Raw genomic sequence first — 24,150 nt, 5'->3', positions numbered from 1 at the left:
GGCCCCAGAAGCAACTCAATGGAAAAGTAAACTCTTCTTCCTCCTTGAGCTAAAGTAAACGTGGGCAAGGGACGGTGAAGAGTGAGCACAAGAAACTACTTGGTTCCTTTAAGAAGTCTCTTACGATAAACCAAACCTTCTCCTTCATTCCCTTATAGAACAGCTGGAGCACATCGCCGCTCGCCGTAAGGAGGAGCGGGGTGACCGCGGGCAGCCGCTAGCCATGCCGCCATGGAGGCCGCCGCCCGCTCCCGGGGGCCCCCAGGGGACAGCTATAACCAGCGGGTAGGTCCTTAAGCAGCGAAAACCCCGTTTTCTCCTCATTTGACCCCGTTTTCTCCTCCTTTCTCCCCGTTTCTCCTCACAGCTGCGATTTACCAGCTCACCCGCCGCGCCCCCGCGTGAGGCACCCTGCCGTAAAGTGCGCGGTGAAGCGGCGAAGGCACTGCCGTAAAGCGCCGCAAAAAGTCGCGTTCCACTCCCCCCTCAGTACACACGTATAGCCCGCTGCTCGCCCGCTGTCCCCGAGCCCCGCACGGCTGCCGGGACGGCGGATGGCGCCGGCGGCGGGAGGCCGCTCGCTGCCGCGGGCAGGGCCGCAGCGCTCCTAGGCCCCAGGGGCAGGTTCCACCCCGCACCATGCTGGCCGCTGCTTGGCTGGGCAGGGGGTTCTGGGGGCTCCTCCGCGGCGCGGGGCGGAGGCGGCCGGGCGGCGGCACAAGGCCTCTGGTCAGCCGGCTCGGGGCAGCGGCGGCGGAGGGGCGCGGCGGCCGCCGCCATGGCAACAGCGGAGTGTTCGGCTGGGCGGTGAGCGGTGGGGCTCCGGCGGGCCGGTGGCGGCAGCCCCAGCGGCTGCTGCGGGAGCCCGCTGCCGCCTGGCGCCTCCTCAGCGGCGGTGCCGCCCCCCCATCGGAGCCCCCTCAGGAGCGGCGTGTGGCGGGGCGCTACGCCGAGCTGGTACGTGACACGGGGGGCGGCCCGCGGCGGGGAGCGCGAGTACCCCTGGTGCTGGTGGGAACGGGTGGGGTTGCACAGAGTTGGAGCCTCGGGAGGGCTCTGTGGGTCGGTGTCGCTCTGGGGGCCGAGTTAATGTTTAGTAGCTCAGGGACATGACCATGCGTCTTGTGCAAACAGCACTCGAAGGTTGGTTTAACTTACAGTGTGTGTTTGCCTTGATTGTTACTTCAGGCTTGTCGCCCTGGCCTGAAGTTTTTGCTTTCCTGTTTTACAGTATGAAAACCCCTGGACCATCCCAAACATACTGTCAATGGCAAGAATGGGTTTGGCGCCAGTTTTGGGCTATTTGATCGTTGAAGAAAACTTCAATGTTGCACTGGGTGTCTTTGTTTTGGCTGGTGTTACGGATTTGGTATGTGTGCATCGGCTTGGGAATACTGGGGGGATAGTGGTGGGTTATGGTGATCCGATTGGCATGCACTGAGATTCATATTCCAATACAGATTTGGTTTTATGCTACATATGTCCTTGGCAACTTCATGAAGGGGGCTGGGAGGTGCCCGAAGGGGACCTAGTGCTGTTGGAGCACGGGGAATGAGTATCAGAGTGGCCTGACCCAGCCCCAGGTGGGCATTCTCCAGTCAGTGCTTGTGCATTGGTGGTCTGTAATTGTGTGCAGGTGTCCCAGGTCCACCCATCATAACAATAACTGTGGATTTTAAGAGCATAGGTCACTCTTTTTTCCTTCTTCTCCGTTTTTTTTTTAATATTAGTTAATAATCAGAATTGGATATGTTCAGAGGCTTCCAAAATCTGGAATGCAGTATGAAAAAAAGCATAAAATATCAGCTGAAGGGTATCATATTTCATCCTATGTTTTCTAACAAGAACATTGACCTTTGTTTTTCCCAGTTGGATGGATTTATTGCACGGAACTGGGCTAATCAGAAATCAGCTTTGGGAAGTGCTCTTGATCCTCTGGCTGATAAAATTCTCATCAGTGTGCTCTATGTAAGCCTGACCTGTACAAATCTTATCCCAGGTGAGAAAACGTCAATTGCATGTACTATATAAGGTAAAGAAGCTGATTTTATGCGTAGTAATATTTCTTGTGTTTCTGGTAGGAAAATTATGGCTTAGAACTCTTGTTTTGTCAGTTGCACGTGGTTATTTGCTCTGATCAAATACTTAACACACATCACAGAAAGCATGTGCTGCCATATCCAAAACCAACTAGTATATACTGCCATTTTCAAGTATATTTCTTTAAAGCAATAATAGTGAGTACCTATATCAGAAATTTTCTCATGGACTGGATTGTTTTAAGACTTCAGATTACACTCTTTCAGAAGTCATGGTAAAAACCTTCAGTCATGCATAAAACTTGTTCAGAAGCGTTTGAGAGTGGTTATCCTCTTGCTTTGTATTTTGTGTGCTTTTTGGTTTGGTTTTAATCATGGACATGATTTTTCACTAGATCCTATTGGCTTGGTTTTTCAGTTCCCCTTACTTCCATGATTATTCTGAGGGATGTAGCGCTCATTGCTGCTGTTTTTTATGTGCGATACAAAACTCTTTCTCCACCGGTAAGTGTATAGCCTTAAACAAAACTGTAGGAACATGTAGTCATAGTATTTTGATTAAACCTTCTGTAATGGGTTTAAATTAAAATGGGAAGATCAGGTTGGATATAAAGAAGTTTGTTACTGTGAGAGTGGTGAGGCACTGGAGCAGGTTGCCCAAAGAAGTGGTAAATGCTCCATCCCTGGCTATGTTCAAAGGCCAGGTTGGACAGAGCCTTGGGCAATGTGGTCTCATGTGAAGCATCCCTGCCCAAGGCAGGGAGTTGGAACTAGATGACCTTAAGGTCCTTTCTAACCCAAACAATTTTACAATTCAATGATTTTTACAAGTATAAAATATGAATAAGCCTTCAACAAAGTTGTAACCAAAAAAGATTTTAATCTTGAGACTTGATGATGACTTAAAACTTGGGTGGTTAACCTAAGATGTAGTGTTGTGCTTGTTTTTTCACCAGATAGATTTGCAAGCAGAACAGTATTTCATAAAATAGGTTTCATCAAGATGAATCAAAGCTACTGATTAATTTTTTCCTGTGTATGATGTGTAATAAATCATATAAAATTTATTTTTACATTTTTCCTATATATGCTATGTAGTAAATCGTGTAAGAGCAATAGCAGTATAATCTTCAGTGCTACAATTGACTTTTCTGTGTTGTGTGAAGAGGAATATCAAATTGAATGTACTAAACTGACTTTTTTTTCTCCTCTTTTTCTTGCCCAACAGAGAACACTCAGTAGGTATTTTAACCCCTGTTACGCTACTGCCCAATTAAAACCAACATTCATTAGTAAGGTAAGAGCAGTAACTAACTCCGCAGTACTTGGAGTGGTGTGTAGTTCGGAGAGAGGGGGCTGATTCCTACTAACCTGAGTGCAGTTTCAAAATAGTGCCAACCAGTTTGAAGGATTTAAATTTACATCCTGAAAGGTTTTCAGCTATGCTCTGTCAGAGTGCATGCTAATTTTGAGTATGTGTAGTGTATAGTTCAGTTTGGTATATAACTCATTAAAAGAGGCTCCTAAATAAATTTTCTGTATATAGACTAATACTTAAACCGGTAATAAAAGTGTGTATATTCTTTGCATAGTACATGTCTTCATTTTGGTCACATTTCCTATTTTGCTTTTATCAGATGAACACAGCAGTTCAGCTAATTTTGGTGGCAGCTTCTTTAGCAGCTCCTGTTTTCAATTACGTGGACAGCATATATCTACAGACATTATGGTAACTTATCTCTTCACTTGTTTTTGGTTTTGTTTTTTTTTCTGATAATTTAATGTACTCTTAAAGAAACTGATAATTGAGATTAATCTAATTTTGCAGCACAAAAAAAACGTGCAGAGATGATGTAATAGACCCATATGCCTGATTTTTTTTTCACATTTATTCTTAAAGGCACAGGAGCTAGATACTTACAAGTGTTTAATTTATTGTACAAGCAGAAAGTAGTCAAACAATGCTAATTAAGATCCAGGAATAAGAGCTGAGAAACAAGTCTTCAGAATAGGCAGAATTCAGATTAATAGAAAAGAAGGGAGTGGGAAGAAAGGCTGTATGGATTCTTTATTTATTCATGCCATAGGTGTCCTTGAAATAACTTTGATGTCAGTAAAAATATATGGGAAATGTTTTCTTGGTTTTGATTTATGTTATAGCTACTACCTTGAAATCTAGGTTTCTGAAGCCTGTCTGAAAAGCACCTTAAGAAATCTGTGATTCCTACTAGACTATAGGAAGGAAGGGGAGGGATGGAATGAAAACAGGTGAACAGAAGCGAAACTCCTTAAATAGTGGCTGTTCCTTTCACTGCTGTCATTGGAGGTGTGAGCTGTACCTGAAGCTGAACTGTAGCTGAGGTTATTTCTCCTGAGCAGTTCGGCAAGAGATCAGATCAAAGAGGCTGAACAGCAGAATTACTAAGCAACTTAGTTTCAAGTAGTAGAAAACCCAGTGTTACTTGTATTCTTTTTGGGGGGAGGGAGAGAGACACTCAAAAAAAAAACCCACAAAACCAAAACAAACCCAAAAACTTTAAGGAACTGGGGACCTTGATCTTCACAGTCAGTGTAGTTTTTCATCCTTTTGAAAGCCAAAACTAGAACTGCAACTGTGAAAGATGCTTACTTTGCTGCTTGTCTGGAACTCTGAGTGAGTTACGACATCTTTGTTTTGGTCAAATTTCTTATTTTGCTTTTACTGATGAATACCGAGGTTCAGCTAATTTTGGTGGCAGCTTCTTTAGCATCTCCTGGTTTTGGCAAGCTGTGGCCGCCCCATCCCTGGCAGTGTTCAAGACCAGGCTGGATGGGGCTTTGAGCCAACTAGTGGAAGGCATCCCTGCCCATGGCAATGGGGTTTAAACCAGATGATCCCTAAGGTCCCTTCCAACCCAAACCATTGTACAGTTCTATTGTGTGAGTAATGAAGAAGTGCTGGGTGTAACTCACCAGGGTCTTCTATAAACACACTCTCAAGAATTACCTGGATGAGTGGGCCAAGGAGAGCAGTGGTAATGGAGGGGTAGGACTGTTGTGGTGCCTTTCACCTGAATGGGTCAGCCTTTGACACAGAGGAGCACTGCTAATTTAGAAATATAGGTAGTTATTACCCAGCGTCTGAGAAGGGAACAAAGAAACCGAAACTTGTGCTTTAGCTTTGGAACTTGGTAAAATGAGAAAATCATCTTGTGTGGTTTGAATGTTCCCATTTTATACTACCAATGTATAATATCTCCCATCAGACAGTTCTCAATCTGGTAAATATTAATGTAGGCTACAAATACTGAATCTTTCATCTTCCCTTCTCTAAGACAAGTGCAAATATGGTAAAATTTTGTCTCCTGTGCAATTACACTGAAACATTCTACTTTGCACTACACGGCAGTTCCTTTGTTTATCTAATCCTCCACTTAAAACTGAATTTCAGGATATTAGCTGTAAAACCTATTTCTGTTGGACATAGCCCTTGACTGTGTAGTGAAAAATAGTGATGAGCTTAAAAATTATACTTTATTATTGTACTTGGACTCAAACGACTTTCCGGAACTATTTTCCCCAAAGGTGCATCACAGCTTTCACGACAGTGACATCTGCGTACAGTTATTACCACTATGGCCGAAAAACGGTTCAGGTGATAAACAACAAATGAAGTTCTCCTGAAAGAACACGCTCTTGACACCACTGAGTGCTCTACTGCCAAAGGGAGATATATTGCAACTGAATTTTGGATCAAAGACTCTTTTTTTTCTGCTTAAAACCATGGCATCGCAATGGAGTGAAGATAGAACATGTACTGTATATATATAGACTTTCCAGTGTGTTTTTTATTTGTTTTAAAATAGGGTTGTTTACAAAACAAATAAACAATATCCTTAAAGACACAGGTTACTGATTGATGCCACGTGCATTCTGAATAATTTTATACTTTTTGAAGTCAAAATATGCACCTTTCACCAGCTTTCTTGCCATCTTCACACAAGACACTGAGTAGGCCGAGATCTGAGAAGGAAAAGCAATTAAAAGAACAGATTTGTCTTTGTACCTCAGCCTAAGTCACTAAACCAGCATTGCTCATTATGATGTCCATCAGCCTGCAGCACAGGAAGACATCTCATCGGGAACAGTATCTTCAGAGATCTAAACCAGGACAGAAATCTTTTCCTTCGTGTTCCGTGGTGATGTGGATAAGCCATGAAGAGTTACTACCCTGCCCCCTTTTTCAGTGTGAGCAACCATGAACTGTATTCACCAGAGAAGAGCATTGCCCCCAGAAAGGTTGGCTGTGCAGTGGGTAGTCTGTAGCCAAATGGAGTTAGTTTCTCATGCTATATATTAGCTTCCGGTGATTGAAAGGAATTCCTGTATCTCCAGACTCTATAAAGCTTTTAATGATCCTATTTAAATACTGCTGTAGAAAAGAGACATTTTAGGTATTGTCCAAATTAATGGAGAGAGTGAGAATGGAGAAATTGTTAGCTGCACATATTGTTACATCTTTAATTTTCCTGTTCCTCTAGCTTGAAGATTCCTTCAGGCCAGGGGACAGATTGCACGTGTTCTTTGCTTATTCTCTACTTACAAGATACAGAATAAAGAACTAGGCAGAACAGATCATGTTGATCATAAACCTATGTTTTATATTTTTGAGCAATGTGATATTTCTTGTATGTCAAAAAAGTGTAACTATGAAGGGCTTAAATAACTGAAATCAGGTAGTGATGCCACTGATTATACTAGCAGAAGACAATTTGCTGTAGACTTGAAAGCACACAGTCTCTTTTGTGACTGCACATGCTTGTATATACAAAGCATTTTAATATTTTTTATATTTAAACTTGTATAGAATGGTGCACAGAGAAAACACTTGATATTTGTTAGTACCTCTTTCTTAACTGTCCCGTGTTTTGTGGCCAACCCTGCCTCTTACAGCAAAAGGATAGAGAGCAAAGCTGATGGAAGCTTCCTTAAACTTGAGTGTTCAGTAAAATGGAGTACTTGAATAATCAGCATAGAAAAAAATGCATTGTACCCAGTTGTCATTCCTCTTTGGTTCTGGTTAATGAGATTGGGGTTTAATTGGGGTTTTTGTTGTGTTGAGGTTTTTTTTTTTCCTGTTTTAATCACAGATACCTTTGGAACATTGCATGGCATTGTCAGGGCATGGAATACTGGTCGGTGGGAGGCTCTATGTTGATGTGTGTTATGACACCTTGTTGAAATAAGTTCCATGTACTCGGTGCGACGTGCCTAAATACTAGTGTTAAATAAAATCAGTCTGGATGGCAGAGCCGCTGCGCTTTCCATTTGCGTGTTGGGTACTCGGTGGTTATAATTACCTTGCTAAGGGCACGATCCGCCTCACCCCGATAAGAAGACTTGGTACAGCGGCGGGGGCTGTCCCTGCGCGGCCTCCGTACTCGCTGCCGGTGCCTCCGCCCTCCTCACGATGGCGGCGCCGGAGCCGCCTCAGCCGCCGCCCGAGGGCTCGAAGCCGCTGAGCGCGCTCCTCAGCGGCATCGCCCAGGCCGCTTACTGCGGCAACGAGGACATCACGGAGGAGCTGCTGCGGGGGCAGCTCTACCCCGAGGCGGCGCCGGAGGAGTTCCGCGCCCTGCGCGCCAAGATGGGCGGCCTCCTCCAGGTACCGGCTCTGAAGGGAGGGAGCCCCGGTCCGAGGGGCTGCTCCGCTCAGGGACCAGCATCCTTCCCCGCGGGGCGGCTCTGGCTGCAGCCGGGGCCGTGGGTGCTGCCGCGGGGTGAAGCCTTTGGCTCCGTCTCTTCCCTTGCATGCCGCGGTGAGCTCCCGGTGTTGTGGAGGCGTCTCCTCAGAAGCAGGAGCCCACCAGGCCAGCGCGCTGTGGGTAAAGGCTGCCCTTGGGTCTATATGCTCATGGAAGTACCGGTACTTGAGAGCTTCCTGCGGAGAGCTGCTGTTCACGTATTTCTTACAAGAAAACCGCGTTTTAGGAGAAGCATCACCAATTGCGAAGCAAGCTGCTTTAAATAGCAAACAGATTTGGCTTTATGTAGAGAGGAAGGTGTTTTCCCTTGGAATGGGTGTTTTTACTCCGTTCGAGGGAACGGCGCGGTGTAGCTCTCACAGCTCAGTGTGGCACAGGGAGCCTCTAGCTAACAAATACCTGAGTGGCCGCTGCCACCTGGTGGTTAAATCCGCGGATGTTCGCAGGTTGTATCAGCCTGGCAGGTTTTGGGGGAGGAAAAAGTGTATCTAAACGTAGTAGCATAGTGTTGGCTGAGTAATTTTTTACGCCCAAGCCACCGTATTTAGCAATTTCCCCTTTATGAAGTGTCATATTTTGCTTACAAGTAAAGCAACATGCTTGCCTGCTTTGCTTTCTCGGTCATTGCACGTTATTTTTACTGCATGCTATTTGTGTTGCTGAAGGTCGTATTTTAAATTACTGGAAAGAATCCTCAGGATTACATTGTGTTAGTCTATATGATGGGAAAAATGCTGGAAATTTTTAAAGGAATTGGATTTTCTTGCTTTTACATGTATCCTTATTTGTTACAAGGTCAAAAGTAAGCAAGTATGTGCCTTTTAAAAGAAAAATCACTATAAAGTGTCTTCAACCTCCCACCCCCTTTTATTGCTGTCTTGTTCGCAGGAATCAGTGTGTTAGTGCAGACATGCAGGTTAGCCCAGCAGATGAAGTTAACTGCTGCTTTAAATGACCAATAATTCAATGCAATGTCACAAGATTCAGCAGAGAATGCAGCTCAGTCTCTCATCATTAGGGTGTGCCCACAGTGCTGTTAGCAGAAGTCTCCCTCTTTGTGGCAGGTAAGGAGCTGCATGTGTGAAATATACCACTTTAATAATGATACTTGGTTACTGTCACACAGAGCAGTCGGATCTGGTGTGTGTTCTGCAAGATGCAGTATGTCAGTGGGGAAGTATGTTATGGCCAAAACGAGGGGGTTTGACCCCTTTGCCCCATCCACTGCCACTTCTTACCTTTTGACAACTGTGCTTTCTGGACTGCTCTGTGAGGTAGCAGTTTTCTGTCAGATTTGTTGAATAACTCAAAGGGAGGAAGAGAACGAGAATTGCTGCAAAGTTCCCGAGTCTAAATTGTCTTATGACAAAGATCTGATGAAAGGAGACAGCTGGAACTGCATATCCAGGAGTAAAAGGGAACAAGAAACAAGATCATAGAATCATAGAATGGTTTGGGTTGTAAGAGACCTTAAAACTCATCCAGTTCCAACTCCCCTGCCACAGGCATGGACACCTTCCACTCAACCAAGTTGCTCCAAACCCCATCCAACCTGGCCTTGAACGCTGTCAGGGATGGGGCAGCCACAGCTTCTCTGGGCAACCTGTAACAGTGTCTTACCACCCTCATAGTAAAGAATTTCTTCCTAATATGTGACCTACATCTCCCCTCTGTCAGTTTTAAACCATTCCCTCTTGTCCTACGCCTACATGCCCTAATGCAATGGTCCATTAATTGTGCCATTTTAATTGTGTGTAATGGGCACAAGTTACCCCTGGGAGATTTGGGTTGCAGACCAGAGGAAAATTTTTCATGAGACCAACCAGCCATTGGAATGGCTTCCCCAGGGAAGTGGTGGGTTCCCCACTACTGGATGCTTTTAAGATGCAGTTGGACAGGGTGCTGGGCACAGCAGTCTAGATCATGCTTTGCCAGGAAATGTTGGACTAGGTGGTCCTTGATGTCTCTTCCAATCTGGAGTTCTAAGATTCTCCCCATGTATTCTATCTGATACTTCAACGCTTTATTGTAGATTCCTAATCATTTCTTTATTCATTTTTTTGGTTAATTGTAAAAATCAGTTTCTTTGCTAAATTTTCCCAAGCCAGATTTTGCTGTGTCATCCATTCTCCCCTGTTTTGGTAGTAATTTTTTAGACCTGATAGATACACCTTTTTCCTCACCTGGTTTTCTTGCTGCTTTTTTTGAGGTGCTTTTGACTTACCTGTGAGAGGTGGGGCAGATAAGAAACACAGTATTTTTCTAGTTATTTCAGTGCAGTACTGCAGTATAGTAACTTTAGATGAATAATAACTTCATGTGAATGATCTCCAAACTATATAGCTTTGTTTTTCTGCTTGCAGAAGTGGGTAGCTCTTTAGCCATCGCTGAAATGTCACAGCTGTTCAGCCAGTGTGGTATGTTTGAGGCCAGAAGAAAAGACAGTGCCACATTTACAGGTAATAGCTAGAGAAATTTAGGTTTCAAATACAGCTCTTATTCAAGCACTGTTGAGCTGTCTTATTCTGGAGATAATGTTAATTCAGGCCCCAGAAAACACAAATGATTTGAATTATTCAATACTTACCTATTTCTGTAACACAGACATATAGCTTAGGAGGATGGCAATATGTTGGGGAGAGGATATCACATTCCTCATGTGCTGCTTTAAAGAACCAAAACTAGTAACAGTTGTGGTCTTCAGGGTCATGCCTTCTAACATAAATTCATATTCATAAATAACAAAGCATCATCTCTCTGTTGCCAGGTTTGTCTCATGGTCCTTATCACCACTGCTCTTCTCATCTTATGAATTAAATTTCTGGGATATAACCAAAGTTTATGTACTTCAAATACACTTTAAAGTTGAAGTTCTGAGCTAAGCAATACACCAGCTACATTGTACAGACACAACTTCAAGTGGATTGGGTGACTTAAAGGATGTAACACTTCATTCCTGTGGATATTTTCAGGACCTCTGTTCTACAGCATTCTAAGAAAATCTCTTGGCTTTCTGGTCAGTTTGAGGGCCCTTCCTCTTTCACACCTCTTAGTTTGTGAGGGAAAGGTTGATATTAGTGTTGTGTTTTGAAAGTAGGGAGGCTTAAACTTATTTTCCTCTTCCTCCATCTACCTAGTAGGAAAAATCATTGTCCTAGCTATTATTTTTGATACCTCCTTTTTAGTTCTTACAGCTAGCCTACAAATCTCTGTCTCTTGCATAAACTGACTCTTCTGAAGCTGTGACACAGAGGTCACACAGATACAGTGTGAGCTGTTCCCTTTTGTTTGAACAATGTGCAGGGGAAGAGCCATCTTGGCCCTGCAAGTTGCTTAACCAAATCTTCAGGTAACTGAGAACTGCCACACACATACTTGCATGCTTTAGAGAGTTGCCTGGAACACTTAGTACCTCTGTGAATTTAACTATGTGGGAGGTGGCGTTACATTGCATTTGTTGACAACAGCAAACTTCAAAAGTGTTCCTCTATGCTTATAACATCTTGGTCTTTGGGCACACATCTTGGATGCTGGAGGAGCAAGCTCCACTCAGAGATCTGTTTTGTCCCTTCCTTGTCAGTTGTCACATGAGTTTCTGAGCAAATTTATTCCAAGTCTTGATATTTAATTCATTGTGAAAAATCTGCATGATTAAAATGTTTGTGTTAGCTTTCTGTGATTTGTTTTTTTTTGTTTATTTTGTTCCTCCTCTGGATAGTGGAGGAAGGGGAGCAAATAGCAGAAATCGACAATAGAAAGAGTACTTGTTTATGCAGCCATTTCCCTTGTGTGGTGGTCTTATCTGAACTTCAGAAGGCAACAGGTAACTTTTCTATCTCCATTGATGATAATACTTGGTTGCACCATAATACGTTCTTTCAAGAGGTAGCCATGCTGTTTGTTTTCAAATACCTCCTTCAGAAGCCTAGGTCCTTTGTATGATCAATCTGGAACAAATTTGATGTCTTGCACTGTGTTCTGTTGAATTTAAAGGGAATGTAAGCACCTAAATTGAATGAGATGAATAATGCCTTCTGCCTGTCTCTTGAGGATTTTTTTTTCTTTGATACCGATGGTTAGAAGCAGAGGCATTCACCCTTGTGAATTATTTGCTGTAGTACTTCGTGTCTTCTAAGTAGTAATTATAAATCCGTACTGTAAATCAACCACTTATATTAGAGCTGAGTATAAACAATGTGAAGGACTTTTCCTGTACCCTCCTGGGTTCCGTCTGTACAAAGCATGGCACCTGGGAGAAGTATTGAGATGGAAAAGAGCCACAAAAGCATATCATATTTATTGCAGCAATAAGCATTTAAATGTTTCTTTACCCCTTGTTTGTGTATCGACTAGTCCTGGGTTTGTATTTATAAAAGATGTTATGATCTGCTTCTTACAGCTGTTTCCTGCCCATAGATCTGCTGGATGTGCATGAATCATCTGACCTCTGAAATGCTGAATTTATTTTGTAGAGAAATTATGTTACCTTATTAAATTTATTTTTAAAAAAATCTCACTTCTTTGTGGAATGTCGTGGAAGGCAGAACAGAGCCCTAGGAAGGCTGGCCCTGGAGAACTGTACCATTTTAATGTTCTGTCAGTTGTTCTTTACCTTCATACTTCCCAGCCTTCTGTCCCATAAGGTGGCAAAATATTGAGAAAGTGGAGGAGATCGTAGATCAGCTTTTGGAAATTCTTATCCCCAGCTTTTTCGGTTTTTAAAGACTTCATCGTCCTGATTAAAATACTAAATTCGTCTTTTCGTAGGTTTAGTTAATTGTATTCCACTGGTAATACTTTACATCTGGAGTAATTCCACTGTTTTCCTTTTGGTGGCAGTAGGCTATTGGCTTTACTGAACACAATTCCGTTACTGCTTTGTTGGAAGTGTCCTGGTTCCCTTTTCTGCCTCAGAACAAACTGTACGTTGGCTAAATGACAATAAAAATTGCAGTGTGAGGAGTCTAAATATTTTATTATATTGGATTTACACGTGTTTATTTTCAGAAATACTGAGGGTGCCACCATCTGTTATAACAAATACTGGTACGTTATTGGTAAAAATATTAATCAGGCTCTAAGCAAGAGATGTGAGAACCAGGAGCTTGATATCCATCATGTAAAATGCATCTGAACTCTATGTATACACTCTATAACATTCACTAGCCCTCTTCCATTGGTGGCTTTCATTAGGAACCATGCTGATATCTCTACCAGACTTTTCTGATGACAGATGTTTAATTTCACTGGTTTTCAGCCAAGAGGCTGATGGTAACCAACATTATTTGGCTCTGCTTAGCCACTGGCACACACAGTGTATTCAAATCCCATCTCGTAGCTATTTCTATGTTGTGGAATGCCCAGCTATTTCTAGCGATTACTTTTCTTCATGCCTTTGAAAATCAGTTGAATAAGAAAGCTTTTGATCAAAATCTGATCCAAAGGCTTGTGGGGGAAAACTCGATGACACTAGTGGATAAAAGTGCTTGGTGTGTAAAATGCTCTGGACTAACATGCTCAAACTGTGGGTGCTTTGGAAGCTGCATAGTGCTGTTATCCTGTGTTGTCCCTAAAGACTGTCCCTCTCCTGATAGGGACTGCAGTCCTTTCCTGTGAAGTTGTTTGCTGTTGTTGCCTAGAGAGGAGGTCCCAAATCATCGCTGTTTCTGCTTGAGAAGGAAGAGGCTGTTTGCTCTTCATAAAACGGATCTATCCTTAGGTAAAAAGTCAGAGCAGGGAAACAGTCACAGGGTTCACTCTGTTGTGGAGGATAAAGACCTTCAGCAGGATTTCTGCTGACAGCCACTGGTGGAAAATAAAGGACTTCTTGCATTTTCTAATAAAGGAAGAGCTGTCATTCTTGCCTCTCCCCAGATAACTTGTGATTCCTCAAGTATGTGAGCTGAGTCATGAGCTCTTCAGTGCTTTGCAGTTGTCCAAGCTTCTGCAGGCTGAGAAGCAGAACAACCTCAGTCCAAAGACTGATATAAAATCATTTGGGAAGAGTTGATAGGAGAGACTGCTTATTTTCTGTCATTTAGAATTGCAGTTGTGCCTCCATCTACTGACTAGAAAGATAACTCCATAAGCATGCTCATTCTTCTCAATTTGGGTAAAAGGTAACAAGTTGCTTGCAAAGCAGTATCAGCAAGTGCTGTGTCAATATGAGGTGCTTTCTGGCCAAATATGAATCTCTCATGGTGTTATAACTTTCACTCCAGTGAATGACTGTGCTTATTATGAATAATTCTAGTTGTTATTGGGTTAGGCAAAAATATACTAACAATAACTGCATGCAGAATTTTGGGAGGGAAGGGGGGAATGTCTACAGTGTTATTAACTGGCCGTACATGAGAAAATTATTGTCTCAATTGATGTTTGCCTGAAACAACTACATAACGAACATACTCTCTAACTTAGTGAAACATCACTGTTATATAGCTCACTAATCTTAACAAAGCTGGACTGCAACTCTGCATTTTCTCTCCTCTGTATATAAACTTACAGTTACTGCTTTTTTTGCCCTACTTCAGCATCATCTTAGGAGGGTAGAAAATGGAATGTTTACTTGAATGTGCTTTATTGTGGCCATGAAAATGTTCATGGATACTGACCTGAAGTGTTCTTATTAGTGCTTCTGATTCGAGTTATTTTAGGTTTTGGGTATGTGTATGTGCAATCAGTTCACATAAGGATTAGTGAAGCTGCCAGTTGTAGGAACAGCATAAAGTGGAGGGGGAAAGTCCTTCAAAAGAATGAACTGGAGAGGAAGATTGGCCTCAGGATGTTACATGGTTGAAGAACATTGACAGGAGCAGTAATATCAGTGCTTCACTGCCTAGAGCAGCAATTTAGTGTGTGTGTCACACACAACCTAACTAGGAAGAACAATGTACCTTCATTGTTCTGGATTTTTTTAATGCTCCTCTTCCTGTGATTTCTCCAGTTATGAAAGTTGGTGTTAAAGCCTATTGTATTTGCAATACTGCTTTCATTGCTATTGGAATTACTGAAGAGCTATATAGCAGGTGGTTTCAGTAGCTGTGGGATGCAGAGGTGATGGTATTTTGCACCATGAGTGGAATGAATCGGGCTGTCATCAAACAATAGGGTATGAGCAAGGAATATGCACCTCCATATTACAAACCTAGTAGTCTTCCTACTGATGTGCCACTACAAGTGCAAATCCTGAAGGCAGGCAGATGCAGGAGGACTCCCACCATTATAACATCATTCATTTAATTAGTAGTATTTGCTATAACTCAAGTGTGAGACTGGGGAAAGGTTATTTACTTAACAAGATCAAACGTAAGACCCATTTCATTTGAGATCATAAAGTGCCATTATGCTGTAGCTGTGTCACTTTAGTGCAAATTGCTTACCTTACATTTTATGGTTTACTTGACCTTTCCTGTCATATTGTTTTTTGATGTTCTTATCAATGGTAAAGTGGTAAATCAAAATAAGTCCAAAGACCTGCGTCACTGATGTGTAATAGATGTGGTAAACTCCCTATTGCCCAAATGAGAGTCTCTCTCTCTGCGTTTTTCCTCAATTACAGTGTTGATAATATCTCTGCAGGTAGAAATGTAGTTCCTTTGTCCCAGTTGCAGAGGAGGGGGTTGCCCTCCCTATGTGTCTAGAGCAGGCAGATCAGTGGCAGCTCTTCATGTTCATGATGACCGCATTTTCTCTTAGTTTTGAAATCCCCTACTGAAAATCAGCTAATTGTTAATGGGCTTCCACAACAGGCTGCTGCTGAGAAAGTTGGATTCCTTGATAGTCCTCATGTTTTGTATGCTGTTGATTTCGCTTTGCTGTCAAAACATGTGGCTCACTTTGTTGCATTTGTAGAACTTCTGTCAGTAAGTAGTATTTTCATCTTTAATAACACCATCAAGTTTTGGATGCACTCTGTTTCTCAAAAAACCCACTCCACACTGGTATGATGAACAGAAGTTCCATATATATGTGTATGGGATTAGCATATGAGTATATTCATGTGTTTGCACACATGCACAGAAAGGCAAGTATATTGGTTATGCTGAAATTCATTAGTCCACTCTGGTCCCCGCAGAGTTTCTCTTGACCATATCAAGAGACTACTGTGAAGACAAGGGAGCTGGATCTTGCCTTTGAAGTTCATTACTACAAATTAAATGCTTCTACTATACTTAATTAGTATTTATCAGACACATGCTGTATGGAGTATATTTGAAAAGGGAAGAAGACTCCCTTAGGCTTCACATGTAGTTTCATGCATTTATTACAGTAACGCTAATGCTCCATTCCCTATTTCCCGAAGTGTGTGGGAAATGCTGGAGAAGGTAGTGAAGTTCACTGCCATCATCTCATCACTGGTGATTTTCCGGACTAGTGTGAATTGTTTTTCTCTTGAGGTATGGCCTATGAAAAGGGGAGAACATGAGATGTTCCTTCTTTGATTTGATGTGTAAAGAAAGACTGAAAGGAAAGGAAGTCTGTACACTGAAATGATATTGTTTATTACACGATACATTTGAAATTGTGTTTTTACAACTGGTGTGAAGGAAGATTAATGCTTGCTTGCTCCAGGAGAGTATTGATATTGGCAATGGACTAGAAATTCTTACTCCAGCCTTGCTGGTGTCACATGAGGCTGCCTACAGCTGGGGCGATAATAGACTTCTTGCTTTCTTCAAAGGTACATACATTTTGTTTCATTGCAAGTAATCTTATTAGGAAAAAAGACTAGTTAATGGAGCCTTTAAATTGGAGTGAGCATAATTTCTTCTGCTAACATACACATCCTCATTTCACAATTCAGACCAAGAAGAGAGCAACAGGAAAGATGTGTTAATGTGCTAAATAACCAACACCCTATCAGTGATGCAGAGCTGTGGCATTCACTTTGGGAACTGCAGTGGCTAGCTAGTGTATGAAAGGAAATTTGGATGACACGAGTCAGCCTTTTTATAAGCTGAAATTTTCCGTTCCCAGTAATGCTTAGCAGCTGCTGGCTTGGGATGATGTATGTTAGTTTTTCTACTGTACTGGTTTGTAGCATTTGGATGCAGTATATCCAACAACTTTATTTTAAAACCAAGCTGACAATAACAAAATCTTAAGAATGGTGAAAATGCTGTGTGACTACAATTAATTCCATTTTGCAGCTTGTATTCTCTGGATTTCCTCTAGTCTGGTGACCAAGGTGATGGAGACTTGAACTTTTCCACATGTTTGGATGATGTTGATTTTCATAATAGCTGCAGTTGTTACTTGAAGTCTTTTGTTCATTGATGTTTTAGTCACTGAGCCTAATCGGGCAGAAGTTGCCAGGTAAGAATGAACCTCTGGCAGCTTGAGCTTCTGTCTGAATTGGTGGTGTAATTCCCTGTAGGCCTCCCTAGGCAGGAAATGTTGGCTGCAACTTACTGAGAGGGCTCCAAGTTCACCCCTAGATGATCACTGGCTTTAGAAAAAGATTAAGTGACAATCTTTGAAGGCAGAGCCTAAAGTATCCTATTTTTTAATTCTGTGTTTATCATTATAAAGTTATTCTTTTCTGTAACTTAAAAATATGTTTAATATGTGGAGTAAGTCAGAACTGACTGGCATGGGTTGCACAGAGGGGTGGTGAATGAGACATTCAAGGAGACATTCAAGACCAAACTAATGTGGTTCTGGGCAACCTGATCTAGTTGAAGATGTCCACGCTCATTGTAGGGAGATTGAACTAGATGAGCTTTGGAGGTCCCTTCCAACACAAACCATTCTGTGATTCTATGGATGGCCTCCACTGTGAAAGATTAGGAGTTCATTACTGGGAAAACCAAACTAGTTTCTTATTACTTTGTTTACAGTGCATGAGCATCTGTTTATAGCTGATAGCTGAAGATCTAAATCGGAGTACTCCATCTCTTAGGACGTTGGTAGTTTTATAGTTGTATAGCAAGCTTGTGACTACCTCTTCCTTCCCAGCTCCCTGTGGAGTTCAGTATCTGTTTATCTGCTGTCCTTAAGGACTGTGTGTTGCTATTCTAAAGGTGACACTGATTCTGGAACACATTTTTTTAATCCCTCTAATTCTTTGCCATCTTCTATATTTACCTCTTAACAATGCTGGTTTATGTGTGATTCACATAAGTAAAAATAGATTACAACAGAATCTCACTGAAGACCTAAACTATACTGTGCAGAGCAAATGTGAAATAAGAGCCAACTTGTACAAACAATTTTTAGACTTAAGTGTTTTTCTAATAATTTTTTAAAATACTTTTGAGATTGTCTCACTTTGCATATGTTAATATATTTCTGAAAGCACGATTTTCATCCCTCTCTCTCCTCTAACAATAAGAAGTGGCAATACAAATACAGTTCGAGTGAAATTCTGTGTTTTTTTCCAAATAAGGTTAGATTTTTTCTGGTTAAGATTTTTTGGGATCTCTGCCAAAAGATTCCTACCTCAGCTTGGTGAGGAGTTTTTTTTCTTTCTTTATAGTCTTTATAAACCATGATGCCAGGATTATGAAACATGTTCTGAAGATAGATGCAGACACTTAAGTAGTATCTGTTTAAAAGGCAAGTAAGCAACACATTTTTACTGTTTGTCTGACATTTACACATGGCTCTGTTGTCTCTCTTCAGACTGTCGCATCAGATGTGCTGTTCTCTTATACTCTTTTTGCCATTTGAGGTTCAAAAGTAGTTTATTTTCTGTTCTAACAAGGACAAACTGTTTGTATAAGTACCCTGTAGTTTTACGTAGTCAAATATGGTATAGATATTGTATACAATTAAATAATTTATGATTTCTTTTGTGGTTTTCATTAAACTCAATTTTTGCCTCTTCTAAAGTGAACAAAATATTTATAAGTCCCTTTTTCTGCAGAAGTAGAAATGGCACATTTAAGCAGTGGTAGATAGAATCATAGAATAGTTAGGGTTGGAAAGGACCTTAAGATCATCTAGTTCCAACCTCCCTGCCTTGGACAGGGACACCTCACACTAAACCATGTCACCCAAGGCTTCATCCAACCTGGCCTTGGGCACTGCTGGGGATGGAACATTCACCACTTCTTTGGGCAGCCTGTTCCAGTGACTCACCATGCTCACAGTAAAGAACTTCCTTATATCTAACCTGAACTTCCTCTGTTTTAGCTTAAACCCATTACCTCTTGTCCTAATGCTACAGTCCTTGGTGAAGAGTCCCTCTCCAACATCCTTGTAGGCCCCCTTTAGATATTGGAAGGCTGCTATGATGGTCAGATATTTATATGATGCTCACATATACATGTTTACAGAGGATGCAGGGGTAAGGACAGAGGGCAGAAATGACTGCCCTTCTTACACCATTCAGTGACAGACTTAGTTTTTATATGTTGCCTAGGGTGAAGATGATGGCTCTGAGCCTGGTTGGAGTCTTGCAGAATGGCCCTAGGGTTTGTTCTCCAGTGTTATGTGTGAGATGCATGGGTAGCTGGAGCTGTACTTTACCGATGAGTCCTCAGGAGGCTAGAGGTTGTTATGCTGCACCTCTGACCTCATGAGGACCTAAAGGAGCCCAAAGGCATGAGCAGCTGATGCAACTTGGCAGAAGGACTCTTTCCCCATCGGTTACTGGACATGCCTCCATGTAAACAAATATTTGCCTGTGTGCCTCTATTTTGTGTCCATTGTATAAAGTCTCGTGAAAGTTTGAAAGAGAAGAATCTGGCTTTGGCTACTTGTGAACCAGGTTAGAAGAGTGTCAGTTATTCCTTACTGAGCAGGGAGAGTGCTTTTGTTCACAGGATTCATTTTATGACGTCAGGAAATCTATAAAAGGTCTCCTAATAAAAAGAAAGCACTGGAGAAATGTTCTAGTTCATGTGGACTAGGGAGTTCATTTGATATGAGTAGATCCCAATTTGACAGAAAGATGAAGAAAAGCCATGGGAAAATCTGATTGAACTATTTTTCATAGCATGGGCTGCAGTGTCTTGGAGCAATTGAGTAATGAAGTTTTTAAGGGTTAAGGCCTGCGATGATGAAATCTAAAGACAGATTTTGTTGGTCACCACACACTTTTTACTCGTGATGTGTGTCTATGAGCTCTTCAGACCACTGTCATGCATGCACAGCTCTCAAGAGCGATGCATGTTGCCTGTGAAAGCACAGGGATGTGGAGTGGTTCCTACAAGCTCACTGGAAAACCCAGTTACTTGGCCAGCTCTACTGATGGATGATTTCATCAGGAGCCTAACCTGATAGAGAACTGTCTCTGGGGTAGTTAAAGCAGTCATTAATATTTAATGGCATTCTGTTGGATGATACTTTCACATTGATGTTTTGGCTCTTTCTTTTTTGTTTCTTTTTTTTCTTTTCTTCCCCCAAAAAGCCCTCTTACTGCATTTACTTGTAACCATTTTTGACACAGCAAATGGTACTTACATCTTTATGGGAAAGCGAGGGATGGTTTATTCTGAGCAACCTGATTTGGACTTTGCTCCCAATCAGGTGTTGTTTTCCAGCACTGTGGATGGAGCAGGGACCTTTACAGAACGGTTTTGATGCTTACGGTGAAGAGTTTGACCTACTGCTCCTTTCTTCTCATAAAAGCTCAGCTATTAGCAACCACCATGGCTGCTGATGGTTTGGGGAACATGTTTTGTATTTCACTGAGCTGACAAGAGGGAAAACCGTTTTATCTGTATCAAAAGCAAGATCTGCAGGCTGGTATCCTGAGACTGGAAGCTTACCTCTTGCCTGTCAAACCTGTAAATGTGCAGCACAAGTTGTCAAAATAGGTGATGAATGACCAGATGGTAAAGTGCTCTTCTTGCTTCCCTTGAAACTGTGTGGTCTGTAGCCTTATCTCCTTTACTTGCTGGTCTCTTTGCTGCTGTGGAATGTGTCTGCAGGGTTATGGGCTAAGGCAGTGATGTGCCATGGTGTGAGCCTGGCCTAGGAGTGCAGAAACCCCTCTGTTCCCAGGTAGGAAAATGTTACTCCAGCTGTTGTCCGTAATAGTACAGGTAATAATGTACCATATAGTGCTGTGAAAGGAAGGAAGGCAGAGCCTGGAGTCAGGATTTGGCTGTAAAACATTATATGGCAAGCATCGTACAGTTGAGGGGTGTGAATCATGTGTCTCATGTTGTTCACTGCTGGAGCATCTGTGCTTTGCTGTAAAGGAAGCTAATGCCCAAATATAAACCAAGGAGGAAATGAGCTGAGTTAATGATTAACTGTGAAGATGCAAACAAGATACACAGACTAAAAGTGAAATTAATTTATGATGCTAGTCCTGTTTGCTGTTTTTGGTTCCTCATAAAGCAAGGTTGTGCTTTGCCTGTTTCACTGACAGGATTGCTGCCTGCAGAGAGCTCCAATAAGCTCTGCTAATGTCTGCACCATTTACTGCACTCAGGATAGGGCTACAACTTCTTTTCCACGTGCCTTCAAAATATGAACTGCTCCAACTTCTATTTTTAACTCTCCTAAGTGAAACGAGATTAAACATGAAGCGGTGGCTGCAACAGCAAGTCATTTTCCCAGAATGATTGTAGAAACCTGATAAACACAGTTCTCATTTATTGTATTGTGAGAGAACAGAGAAGCAGAAAAAGAGGCTGACCACGTGGTCTCTTAAGGTCATGTCACCAATTCCGGGACTGTCACCATGTCTGTCTCCTCTCTTCCTGCTTTAACTCCCTCTCTTGAATTTTCTTTCAATTTTTTTTAGTTTACCATCTGGTATTTATTCTGTCTATCTGGATTTCTCTCTGCCTTTTATTTTCTTCTCTGCCTTTAGCAATACAGCATTAAATGGCTTCCATCTGTGGAGAGTTCTTATTTCCGAATCCAGTTCCTTCAGGAGGACTGAAGAAGAAACCATTTTATCCTGCATGTCACCTGCAGGATTTATACGTTCTCCAAGAAAACAACTTGCTTCAGCCGAAGGGAGCTCAGGGAGCACATGTGTTTGCACATTTGTTTTGGAAAAGGTTGAACTTCTCGAACTTGTCTGTGACACAGCTGCATGTTTAAGAACTACTGGAAATGAGACACTTCTTTGCCTCCACCCCAAGTGCCAAAATGCTTTTTGAACCATAGCAAAGAATTTGACTCAAGTGGGGAGAAAACTGACAGCAAAGCTTGGGGTTTTGTTGCTGTAATTCAGTTGAATATAGGCCAGGATGGGCAATCGATAGTTGTATTTTTAATATAAATAGAGTTTTAATTTTCTATTTGACCCTTAAAGTTGCAAGCATATTTGCTATTAATAGAACATTTCCTTATTTTTTCAGTTCTTTGTTTTATCTCCCTTTAGCCTGTCCAACAGCTATCTGTGCTCTCCAAGAAGTATTTTCCATTGCCTTTTTTTCTTGTACATCTCTTCCTCTTTCTATTTTAAATAAGTAGTTTGGAAACTATTATTCAGAAACGGGAGGGTTGTGCTTTTTCTTTTATGTTTACTGCTTAAAATCCAAGTTTTTAGTGTCTGTTTGCAATCTGAGTGTGCAAGCATTGTTCAGAAATCTAGCTATGACTAATGTAATTAGTGAGTGGGCTTGTTCTGTCTTTTGGAATTTTATTCCTAAATATTTATTTATTCTTGTTCTGTAAGTAGTACAAAGCCAAGACTGAGTCTTTAAAACTAGTTCTTGGGGGTGTTGGTCGATGAGAAAATGAACATGAGCCAGCAGTGTGCACTCACACCCCAAAAAGCCAACCGTATCCTGGGCTGCATCAAAAGGAGCATGACCAGCAGGTTGAAGGAGGTGATCCTGCCCCTCTACTCTGCTCTCATGAGACCTCACCTGGAGTATTGTGTGCAGTTCTGGTGCCCTCAACATAAAAAGGACATGGAACTGTTGGAACAAGTCCAGAGGAGGCCACAAGGATGATCAGGGGACTGGAGCACCTCCCATATGAAGAGAGGCTGAGAAAGTTGGGGCTGTTCAGCCTGGAGAAGAGAAGGCTGCATGGAGACCTCATAGCAGCCTTCCAGTATCTGAAGGGAGTCTACAAGGATGCTGGGGAGGGACTCTTCATTAGGGACTGTAGTGATAGGACAAGGGGTAACAGGTTCAATCTAAAACGGGAAGTTCAGGTTAGATATAAGGAAGAAGCTCTTTACTGTGAAGGTGGTGAGGCACTGGAATGGGTTGCCCAAGGAAGTGGTAAATGTTCCACAGAGCCTTGAGTAACATGGTCAAGTGTGAGGGGGGTTAGAACTAGACAGTCTTTGGGTCCTTTCCAACTCAAACCATTCTATGATTCTGAGTAGGTCCAGACAGAGAAGTCCTGATGATCTTCAATTTTCCTTCAGCTAAGGATGGTTTTTAGGATGGCTCTGGGGTGGGGGGACCACTGTTTTGAGCTTAGCAGAGCAGGTTTGCAGGAAGTACAGTCTGACCGCAGGATCATGGCTCGGGTTGCGGTTCAGTGGTGCTTGCCTATTTTAATCAACCTTTCACCCTCCTTTGTCATCAAATGAGTCTTTGGACCACAGAAAAATGACACCTCCTGTAAATAAATTTAGGAAGTTGTGTTTTATGGAATTGTGAACTCAAACTGGTAATTTCTAAAGACGCACAGGCTAATGGCAGACGCAGGCTAGAGGGAAATGATGTGGTCACTTCAGATGCTTTTAGAAACTAATGCAAAGATCTCTTTTGCGTTCAATTGTAAGCTAGGCCAAAAATAGCTGAATCTCTACTCCACTGTTATTGTACTTCATGTTCAAGTGAAAAAGTAATTTTAGCAGAGAACATTGGGTTTGGTGAGCTTGTATGCACAAAAAGAAAAAAACAGGTAGGGATCTGGAGGGTTTCTGCTGGGTGGGAAACTTGAGAATGGCAATGGAGGAGTCAGTCAAGAGGCATGGAAGTGACCCGTTGAGAGGAGTTTCATCTTTAATGTGCACATTTGACAAATCTGGATGGAATCAAGCATAATAAGATTGGAAGTACAGGAAGAATGGAATTTTGCCTGCCACTTCAGCATGCAGACTCATTTTTTCCCATCTGCAGTAGCAGTTAAATGTTTTTTTTTGTTGCTGCTGTGTGGTGTGAGTCCTCCCATCCAAGACAATCATGATTCATGAAAATCAGAATAACTCCAACTTGAAAATATTTACAAGTCTACTGAATGTCCGTTGACCTGGTTAGTGTCTCCTCGGCAATGAATCAAAAGGCTACACAGGTTGGAATAAGAAATAGTTGTTGCAGAAGATCTATTTGTTACACACCAGAAAAAAAGATTGAACTACAGGTTTTAAACAATATATGTATTATGATCCTTTCAGTGATTTACACTGAGCTCATTCTGTTAGCAAACAGTTTCATTTCATTTCTAACTGTTTATTACAGTTAGTAATATTGGGACATAGTATGGAATTT

The 24,150-nt window shown here is 42.0% G+C and overlaps 2 protein-coding genes across 2 annotated transcripts in view; both read left to right on the top strand.

Moving 5' to 3' along the window:
• The first annotated feature begins 495 nt into the window (after nucleotides 1-495).
• On the top strand, nucleotides 496-7,327 carry CRLS1 (cardiolipin synthase 1). Its single transcript, XM_034061241.1, has 7 exons — nucleotides 496-957; nucleotides 1,232-1,369; nucleotides 1,870-1,999; nucleotides 2,458-2,543; nucleotides 3,268-3,336; nucleotides 3,677-3,768; nucleotides 5,604-7,327. Exons 1-7 carry the CDS (start codon nucleotides 640-642, stop codon nucleotides 5,689-5,691), a joined length of 921 nt encoding a protein of 306 aa, XP_033917132.1. The 5' UTR covers nucleotides 496-639; the 3' UTR covers nucleotides 5,692-7,327.
• A 146-nt stretch (nucleotides 7,328-7,473) lies between these two features.
• The window catches only part of COMMD1 (copper metabolism domain containing 1), an 82,985-nt gene continuing 66,308 nt past the window's right edge, over nucleotides 7,474-24,150 (top strand). Inside the window, exon 1 of the mRNA XM_005147428.3 lies at nucleotides 7,474-7,683. Coding sequence (XP_005147485.1) covers nucleotides 7,489-7,683 — 195 coding nt within the window. The 5' untranslated portion in view covers nucleotides 7,474-7,488. The remainder of the gene's footprint in view (nucleotides 7,684-24,150) is intronic.

The sequence above is a fragment of the Melopsittacus undulatus genome, chromosome 3 (genome assembly GCF_012275295.1).
Source record: "Melopsittacus undulatus isolate bMelUnd1 chromosome 3, bMelUnd1.mat.Z, whole genome shotgun sequence".
In the NCBI taxonomy this organism is placed as follows: Eukaryota; Metazoa; Chordata; class Aves; order Psittaciformes; family Psittaculidae; genus Melopsittacus; species Melopsittacus undulatus.
Note: the sequence above shows the minus strand (reverse complement) of the source record. Positions and strands in the feature narration are given on the sequence as shown.

What these genes read in the sequence shown, in the direction of transcription:
- CRLS1 (XM_034061241.1), top strand. Translation starts at nt 640, where the DNA reads ATGCTGGCCGCTGCTTGGCTGGGCAGGGGGTTCTGGGGGCTCCTCCGC. An exon ending in CTGTACAAATCTTATCCCAG is followed by an intron (nt 2,000 to 2,457) that starts GTGAGAAAACGT and finishes TTGGTTTTTCAG; the next exon opens with TTCCCCTTACTTCCATGATT. An exon ending in ATATATCTACAGACATTATG is followed by an intron (nt 3,769 to 5,603) that starts GTAACTTATCTC and finishes TTTTCCCCAAAG; the next exon opens with GTGCATCACAGCTTTCACGA.